The sequence below is a fragment of the Limulus polyphemus genome, unplaced genomic scaffold (genome assembly GCF_000517525.1).
Source record: "Limulus polyphemus unplaced genomic scaffold, Limulus_polyphemus-2.1.2 Scaffold2282, whole genome shotgun sequence".
In the NCBI taxonomy this organism is placed as follows: domain Eukaryota; kingdom Metazoa; phylum Arthropoda; class Merostomata; order Xiphosura; family Limulidae; genus Limulus; species Limulus polyphemus.
The window spans coordinates 151,911-162,264 of record NW_013667892.1 but is presented as its reverse complement, the minus strand read 5'-3'; the positions used below and the strand labels follow the sequence as shown (position 1 = coordinate 162,264).

General features: G+C 32.7%; 1 protein-coding gene across 1 annotated transcript in view; it reads right to left on the bottom strand.

Annotated features, from left to right (window-relative positions):
- Window positions 1–5,514: 5,514 nt before the first annotated feature.
- The window catches only part of LOC106466511 (Down syndrome cell adhesion molecule-like protein Dscam2), a 116,891-nt gene continuing 112,051 nt past the window's right edge, over window positions 5,515–10,354 (bottom strand). The window contains exons 18-19 of the mRNA XM_022394534.1: window positions 7,171–7,283; window positions 5,515–5,736 (exon numbers count right to left, since the gene is read on the bottom strand). Coding sequence (XP_022250242.1) covers window positions 5,684–5,736; window positions 7,171–7,283 — 166 coding nt within the window. The 3' untranslated portion in view covers window positions 5,515–5,683. The remainder of the gene's footprint in view (window positions 5,737–7,170; window positions 7,284–10,354) is intronic.

The window sequence follows — 10,354 nt, the reverse complement described above, 5'->3', positions numbered from 1 at the left end:
CGCGGTGGGAAGAGTACAGACAGCCCATTGTGTAGTTTTATGCTTAACAACATACAAACAAACTGAATACAAAACATAGAATAAAAGACATATACTCTGTTAGTCAGCACAATTCTATTAAAAATAACTCCTCTTATTGTGTGCTTCCTAAATAAAAGCCAAAGGCACGTGTACAAAAACAATACTAGTTAATTATATACGTTCTCTAACAAGTAGTACTATTCTTGATGTTGTAAATCTGACAAGGTAGTGAAGGGAGGCAGATATAGTGTTTATTGATTTGTCTGTGTTTCAAGATAAACGTTCTTCTTCTTTTTTTTTTAAGATTAAGAACACGACTAATCTGTAGTTTCAATATATTCTGTGCTGAGTATAAATGGAGAATGTAGCGTCGGATCCACTCGTAATTTCCGAATCTGAGACGACAGAATTTACAAAAGGAGTATAAAATGGTTTGTGTTTAGAGGTAATATTATCGCGATTACTAAATATACAAAAACACGTAAATTTATAAAACGACAGATATACTACAATATGTAAAATATTTTAAAAAGTAAGAAATAATACATTTTCAGACATAAAATATAAATGTTACATAAACGAAAACCGAAAAAAATCTTGTTTCTCGTTTTGTAATAGTTTTAACCGGAAATCATATTATAACCGGAAGTCATCTCAGAATGTTAGTAAGGGAAGGAAACTGGAATCAAATGCTAGTGACTTTCTTATTCACACCAATCCCCTGGTAGACCAGGGATGAGTTTACAATGCTAAAATGTGAGGTTCGATCCCCCTTGGTGAACAGAGCGCAGATAGCCCATTGTGTAGCTTTGCGCTAGAACGACAACAACAGAAACGTATTTACACCCAGACAATAACCATGACGAAGAACAGACTACAAAGAACACTGAATTAGTCTTACATAGATAGATAGCATCAGTGATTTTTTTTCTTTTCTTTCGTACTCAGCATTAGATGAAATAATTTTTTGTTTGTTTAATTGTGGTTAAGCGCAAAGCTACACATTGATTTATCTGTTCTCTGTCCATTGCAGGTATTAAAACCCGATTTTCAACGTTATAAGACCTCAGATTTAGCGCTGAGCCACTGGGTGGCAGATGAAAAGGAACGACTGGAAATAATTTAATATTTACAATTATTATTTTGGTATATCTTATTTGTTTGTTGTTAAGCACAAGGCTACGCAATGGGCTATCTGCACTTTGCCCACCATGGGTATCTCAATTCTGTTTTTAGCGTTGTAAGTCTTCAAACTTACACGCCACTGAATTACTGGGGCTTTTTTTTTTTTTAGTAAGAATGAAAATTTCTCTATTCTTGGATTCCGTTTTTCTTGTAAAACTAATTTACTATTCTGAATTTTTTAAACATAAAAATATTTTTGCATAATTTGCTTTTATTTAACCTTAGTTTATTTCTTTAGCAATTATTGTCTGTTTGTTTAAGTGATGTTCAAAACAAAATTATTTATCTTAAAATAACAATTTTTATGGTATAAACACTACATAATATTGCATAAATGATATTGTGTTAATAATATAATAGGCCTGATACTAATGTGACATCGATTTGATTGGCTTTGATGAGTCCAGAGGAAAATGTTTTGTCATACAGATGTGGTGAACTTTATAAATGATACATTTTCACTGTTTTCAATGGAATTATTATGCCATGATCATGTCTCACATATCAAAATGTATTTTTATCATGAACCTGGAAATAACGAATTATTTCAAACTCTTTACGAAAGGGCCCCGGCATGGCCTGGTGGTTAGGGCGCTCGACTCGAAATCTGCGGGCCGCGGGTTCGAATCCCCCGTCACACCAAAGATGCTCGCCCTTTCAGCCGTGGGGGCGTTATAATGTGACGGTCAATCCCACTATTCGTTGGTAAAAGAGTAGCCCAAGAGTTGGCTTCCCTCTAGTCTTACACTGCTAAATTAGGGACGGCTAGCGCAGATAGCCCTCGTGTAGCTTTGCACGAAATTCAAAAAACAAACAAACAAACCTTTACGAAAGTACTCACCATTTCTAACGCAAAAAGCTCTTCGACAGTAATACGCATGCGTATGACGTACGCCAGACAATCGTCTGAAATATATTTTTCTTTTCATATCTTCGTAAATTACGTGTGTTGAACAAGATGTTTTAGGTAATATTACTGTTATTTTTTGGTTATTATAGCAATTCAATATTGTTTATTTCATTTAGTGAAAGTAAATTTGTTTGTATACTTAGTTTGGTTCAAAAATACTGTTGCTTGTTGTATTTTTAATTTATACCTTTCAGTTTCAACTGCTACACTGGCACTATGCTGTTGTTAATCACCTAGTTAGTGTTAGCTTAAGTTTGATATTTAACTCATATAATCTAAAAATAGTAAATTGCTGAATAACTTATATAAGGGTAACTGGACTTTCTGACATATAGTTTTGTTTAACAAGTGTCACATGCAAAGGTTATGTTTTGTAGGGTAAAAACTAATATAAATCAGATGAACCAGTTTTTTAATTTTGTTGTTTTAGATAAAGATGCTTAACCTATTTTTTAGTGAACTGGTATTTTTATTTTTCAATATTAACGACACCTTATGCAATATTTAGGCTAAATAGTCATGTTAGAGATTCATAAGGTCCAGGCATAACCATTTGTAACTCGGAGCTGTTAACTGATTAATTGTTAACAGCACCAGCTTTGTTTTATTTCTCTTACTCGAATAGCGAGACTGACTGTTATAGTTGTAACACTTCCACAACTGATAATGCGGAAAATGTTAAGTTGCAATCGCGGCTCGAACGTTGGGTCTTCCAAATCGAAGCACAGCACACCAACCGTCAAGTCATGTTTGATCACTTTAATCAATTGATAGATACTACATTAAACATTTCATTTGATTCAAATAGTATGATACAGTTATATATAAATACTATTCTAAGAACCCATGAGTGAAAGCAAAAAATATTATGTTATATTGTGTCAACCATATACATCTGCTATATCTAGTGCCGATGAGGCTTTTCGTCTAACACCATTGCTCATCAGGCCGTTTGGGATACGACAGACATAGCAGTGGTTTAAGCGTTATATATACATATATATGTCATCAACGGTCATGAACAACAAGTTTTAGCGTGTAAAAATCAAATTAAGTAAGTGAATTGTAATTATTGTAAGTTTTATCTAAGTCATTTACAAATCAGATTTATAGGTAAGAATTAATAATACAATATTATTTGTTTTGTTTTAACCCTGTTTATTTAATTAATTTTTTTATTGATGAAAAAATATGGCTTAATATTTGTTCGACATGTACTTTAAAAAAAGAAGAAACTTATGGATTTATACATATATATATATCATTACAGATATATTTAAAGCTACACAAAATATTTGTTGTTATAATTTCCAGACCTGTTACTAGCTTATTTATTTAAAATCGTCAAATACGATGATAACAAAAGTAAAATTATAATATGAAAAGCATAGCAAGAAAGCGTTTGTTCAATATTACGATTCTTAAAATATGAAGTAAATCTCGATATAATGTGGGAATATTTTGTCACAAAAGTTTTATAAATGAGACTCGTACAAAGAGTCCTGTATCATTCAGACAGAAACATTTGTTTAACAAATTTCCAGAAACGAACCTTTCTCATCTGACAAGAACTAGTAGGTATAGTAAGTAAAGCTACAGATACACAGATTGAAAGTAACAACAAGCTTGTGTGAAGGTCAGTTTTTATGAATTTTCGTTTGATAGGCAAACATCAAAATGGCCGAAGCTGTTTTAAGCCTTTCATGAAAACAGATAACTTGTATTAGCTTTCATAAATCTGTTTGTAATCAGTAATGAATTAATGGCGAAAATTTGCATCTAGGTGCAAACGATAAAAAATTCAAATAGCAACTGAGCATAAGTGATTATTTTGTCATTTAAAAACAGTAGTAATTTGTTCATATCAAAATACCAAAATAATATATACTCATGTAAATAACAATACTTCTCAACGGAAAAAAAAAACAATAAATGAAATTAATTATAACATTTATTAGATAACTTACATCTGTAAATCTCATGTACTTATATTTGATAAGCTAGCTTAAAAAGCTTGAATAAGAATTGACTAATATTAATTTTTAGAATTACTGAATGCATTAGGTTATTTTAATACTTTCTCAATAAATAATTCTACGTATAATATCAAAGAAATTGTTTCTATTGTATCACGAAATCCCCTAGATCTTTATTTTGTAAAATAATTAATACATAATTTTGAGAATTATCCAATTTTTATATAGCCTTTCCATCTACTGGAAAATGGCTAGTACAGAAATAATACAAAACAATTACTGACATAAATATGTGAAAAGACTTCAAATACAGAATCGAGCTATATAATAAATGTATTTCGTGGATAATTATGATTCAGAGGTAATTAAATTGAAAAATTTATAAAATAAATAACTAACCAGTGGATACAGATCCAGATAAAACCTCTACATCTAAAATTTGTTTATTTTTTACTGAATGTAAAAATAACAGAATAATTTAACGAATCATATTAATTCATGGAGAGATGCCCAACAGTTTGGTATATTACATTATTTTCGAATAATTTTATCCATTAATGACTTACGATCGCGTAAACTTTACGAAATTGTGATGATGCAAATTCGTATGACTTCAATTTTATAATTAAATTTAATGAAGTTTTATTTCTTAAACAGAAGTAGAAGTAAAAATCTATTGAAAAAAAAATAGGAAACTTAACGTGGGCTCGTAGGATAATGATGCAATAAATATATCATAGAAAAAGGTCCATTTTGCAAGATTTAGGTTGAATTGGCATCCTAAGCGAGACAAGGAATTTAACTCCGTGCACCTACCAAAACGAATAACTCTTATTCACTTAAAATCCAAAATAAATTTAAAATATTTTTACGATAACGGAAGTCACGTGACTCTGCTGGCGCATGCGTGACTGAGTTTTTCGAACTATCGGGTAACTCCGCGAATGTTGGAGACGCCTCTTTGTTAGTATATAAGCATGGAAGAGAAAAGCCAGGGGATGAAGAAGTGAGTAGTTCGGTGAGTTTCGGGTAATTTACGATTCTGTTTCGAGCTAGTGTGTGATTTGCACTCGTAGAGAGCGAAGTTATCGAGATTGTGAATCGCTGTCAGTTATAGCGTGTATTATAAAAGTTGTTAAGTTTGAAGTGACGAGAAGCATACTGACTGTGGAATTACTATGTACAAAAAGTTTGTATCGAGAAAGAATAAACTGGTTTAATCAAGAAAGGACTTGTATCGCTTAAGTTCCTCGGAAAGAATTTCTACCGGAAATTAACAAACAAGCAGATACGTAACAATATATAGATTTTGAAATGCTGTCAGATAATTATAACAAAATTAACAATCAAGAAATAAGCACATAATTATAACAAAAATAAGTGATTCAGAAACACAAATCAAGCAAATGAAACTTTTTGAGATCAGTCTCAATGTAATACATTTACTCCGCTCATTTTTACGTCATTTCAAAGAACATTTAAATACAATCAAAATTTCTTTCATTAATATATACGTGTATAGATATAACTGCAATGTTGTCAAGGTCAGCAACGTTAGGCCTTTCACAAACGTTCATGCAGATTCATCTGTTTAAGAAACGTGGACATCTTCAAGATGGTTTCGTGATCGTCGGACACTCTTCCCTGGAGAAACAACAATAAAAACAAACTAACTAACTAAAGCCAACTGACAAGATTTATTGAACCTTAATCATTATTTCAGGTTTTATTTTAATAATCAAAAAATGCTTGAGAGTACACTAGTTCCCAAGAGGAAGGAAACAAAATTTTATCATTACTTGTGTGATTGTTCATTTAGGTGCAAAGTTGCATAATATGCTATATACGCTGCAGGAATTGGACCTCAAATTTTAGCTTTATAAGCGCTCTAGCTCTTGGCTGAGTCACTGGTGATTTTTTTTTTGTTGTTGTTATTAAATACAAGCCCCCCCCCCCCAGTGGCACAGCGGTATGTCTGCGGACTTACAACACTAGAAAACGGGTTTCGATACCCGTGGTGGGCAGAGCACAGATAGCCCATTGTGTAGCTTTGTGCCTAATTAGAAACAAACAAATGAAGTACAAAATTAAACACTGGGCCATCTGTGCTGTGTCCACCGAAGATATCGAAACCCGATTCTTAGCATTATAGGTCTTCATACTTACTGCTAAGCCACCAGGGAGAGTATTTCATCACTATTGATATTAAGTAATGAAAGATAAATTAGTATAGTTTCCTAAACTTTTGAAAGGCAGAGTGAAAATTTAAACAAAACATTCTTTAAACTTACAGACTAGTCTCAGTAGAGGTTTTGTGAATAGTAAATTTAACAATATTAGAGGTTTAATTCTAATTCAAACAGAATATAAAACTATGTAGTGCAAGAATATTTTTTCATCATCACCAATAAATCTGAAACAACAAAGATAAGTTCCAGTTTAATTTAAAATGTGTGATTTTTCAACTAAATGGACCAAATAACTTGGTCAGGGACCACTACGTTCTTTGTCATCTTTAATTTAGAATTGTAGAATCAGAGGGAGGACAAGTGGTTAGCAGCGCACCCTATCTACTAGCTAATTTTAACTGAATAAAGGATTGACTGTCACAGTTATAACGCCTACATAGTTACAAGAGGTCCAAAGTGTTTAACTGCATATAGCGGCTCAAACTTTGGACTTTTTGAAACACTAAACCACTGTGCCTGGTTTAGCCTGTTTCATTATATTTTGTATTTATGGCAAAGCTAATAAGACTATCTACCCCCAGTCAATAATTGTGAACTACTGGCCAGAGGGAAGGCAGCCAGTCAACAGCATCCTATTACCCACCATCCATGCTAAGGGTTTGACGGTCATTCTTATGACGCACCCACAGCTGAAAATGTGGAGAAGATAAATCGGCTCGCCAGCTCTAGGATCCAGTTGAAAATACCAAGCAATAGTTATATTCTGTTGTAAACGATTCCTTTATAAAATCTGAATAACAAATAACCGAAGTTGACTTAAAGTAAAAACCCAAAATATTTTATGATTAAGTTTTAACCAGTTATTTTGTAAAAATTATTATTTACTTACATTGTCGATCGCATTCCGTTTCTGATCCATGAATTATGTCATGGTCGATTTCTTTAAAATGTCCCCTGTTGGTAGTGATTCGAATCTCTTCCTCGGACTCGCTACCAGAACTCCTTCAGTTAAATAAATATTTAAACTCATGATTTCAAAGATACCCATTGTTAATACTTTTAAACTCAGTTTATAAGTAATATTTGCATATTATTATATATTGTTTGATTTTGGTATCTATGGCAAAACTACTAAGGCTATTTCCCTTAATTTCCCATAATTTTGAATGTTGATCAGAGGGAAGGCAGCCAGTTAGAAGCACTCTATTATCCACCATCTACATCGAGGGGAGCCCGGCAAGGCCAGGTGGTTAGGGCCCCGGCATGGCCAGGTGGTTAGGGCGCTCGACTCGCAATCTGAGGGTCGCGGGTTCGAATCCCTTTCAGCCGTGGGGACGTTATAATTTGACGGTCAATACCACTATTCGTTGGTCAAAGTGTAGCCCAAGAGTTGGCTATGGGTGATGATGACTAGCTGCCTTCTCTCTAGTCTTACACTGCTAAATTAGGGACGGCTAGCGCAGATAGCTCTCTTGTATATTGGCGCGAAATTCAAAACAAAAAAACGAACTACATTGAGGAATTGACTGTCACTTTGATAACACGACCATAGTTTAAAGTGCTGGGAATATTTTGTGGTATGTACAGATTTAAACCAGCTTGTCAGCTCCGAAATCCAAAGCTCCATAAAAGGTCCAATCCAAGCTCCAACTTTTGGATAGGAAAATAACTGCGTATGTTTCAACCTTCAACAAAGATATCAGGTTTTCCTATAGTGAATTTAGGTGTCACGTGTAGAAAGAATATTAGTTAAAAGTTTGAACTTCAAACACAAATGCTAGATATTATAATTGATCATAATGATTGAATATCTGTAACGTTAAACACTGTAGTTATCTGTAAGACGTTTTTTTTTGTTATAAAGATCTGTTTGCAGACATCTTAAGCACTACAGTTCTACACATTTGTAGCTTTAACCACAAATTATATCATGTGCAACAATGTCTTGTTAAATGTTTGTAGCATTAGACGTGGATATTAGATATCATGTACAACAATGTATTGTTAAGAGTGTGTAACATTAGACGTGGATATTAGATATCATGTGCAACAATGTCTTGTTAAATGTTTGTAACGTTAGACGTGGATATTATATATCATGTACAACAATGTAGTGTTAAGAGTGTGTAACATTAGACATGGATATTAGATATCATGTGCAACAATGTATTGTTAAGAGTGTGTAACATTAGACATGGATATTAGATATCATGTGCAACAATGTCTTGTTAAATGATTGTAACATTAGGCATGGATGTTAGGTATCGTGTGCAACAATGTATGTATTGTTACACGTTTTTAAAGTTAATTTCATTAATAGTTTTGGTTAACTATCGTGTTATATAATGTTTCATGTTGGCGAAGCATGATCTATTAATTAATAATTTGTATAACTCTACATCACAAGAACGTTATAGTATTTTTTGTTTACAGATCTTTCTTTAGTGACTCTATACTACGGGTTTCGTATAAGAAGAAACGTAATAACATCGCGATCGTAGGACCGACAGTTTGTGTGTTGCATTTCCAGCTGACCTGATTATGAGTTCTGGTATTAGGCGAAGGGCTTCGTCGGCAGTGGCGTGCGGTCTAGGTGTTATATCATGTTTCTCCTTATTGAAAACCTTTAGTATAGGGCTAAAGATTTGTAAAAATATTATTACCAGTTTTTTAATGATCACTAGTATTGGTTGTAACTTTGTATGTGTCTATGTATTATTTTGTTACACTTATAAAGGTTATTTTGCACTGTTAGCTAAGTACATTGATTTAAGACTGACCAAATCTCGTGAGGCATTATGATTGAAAATAGCGATTTAACTAGGCCACCCAAGTGATGAATGAATGCTTTCTAATCAGAGTAAGTATTTGTTTTATGATATTACATTCTCTGAAATAGTCAGATGTTTATATTAAGTAAATTATTTTTCAATTTAAAAAAAAATCTGATCTGCGTAGTTAGCGTATTTTGATCAAAGGTATTGATAATTCAAACAAGGATGTTCCATATCGAATGTAACAATGTATTAATACACATTAGCAACTTTAAACACAGATGTTAGATAACAAGTGTAACAATGTTTTAATACACGTTAGCAACTTTAAACACAGCTGCTGAATAAAAAGTGAAACAATGTATTAATACACATTAGCAAGTTTCAACACAAATGTTAGATAACAAGTGTAACAATGTTTTAATACACCATAGCAACTTTAAACATAGATGCTAGATTTCAATATTAAAAATGTATTACTACACTTGGGCAACATTAAATACACATGTTTGGTGTTGAAACTAAGAACGTAATCTTACACGTTTAAGTAGAGACCGATGTCTGAAAGTATCGTCTATAAATTATACATTATAAAATTTTGTAATTTAAACCTAGATCTTCAGACTCGTGTGTTAGACATTACTGCCATAGATTTTTGTGATTAGAAAGTATAATGTTAGGCTTAAGAAAACGTGAAGTAGAATATTATACCCTAACATTTTTATAATTTAATAAGCCCAAGTCTTTGGGTCAGAAATTGAATAAACTAGAAACATTTACAAAACAAAAATTCTAAATCCAAGCATTTTTTCACAGTTCTTTATATTCAGAGTATGCATTTAGAGTTCCAGTATGATAAAAACTTTGGAATACACGTGATGAATTTATGTTGAGGTGAGTAACATTCGTTATAATATAGCTTACGAACGAGATTTTCAACTTTGATCGCACGTATTGCGTAGAGAAACCATAAGATAAAATAAGAGGGAATCCTCAGTAGCCGCAGCTGTATTTAGATCTCAAATCGGTCAAGAAATGAAGCTATGAGTTAAAAGTTTGTACTTGGAAAAAACAAACAAACTCGGAGCCATTGTTGAGCCGTTATGCCGCGGCTAGAAATAAGTCAAATATCAAAATAAACCCATTCTTTTTTGGTTTGCACATTATTAACCAAGCAAAATACATGTACTAGTTTACAGCTGTATAAGTCATTAACAGTGCTTCCAGCCACCATTGGTATCGAAACGCGGTTTTTATCGTTATAAGCCTTAAGACTTATCACTGAGCCACTGGGGAGGT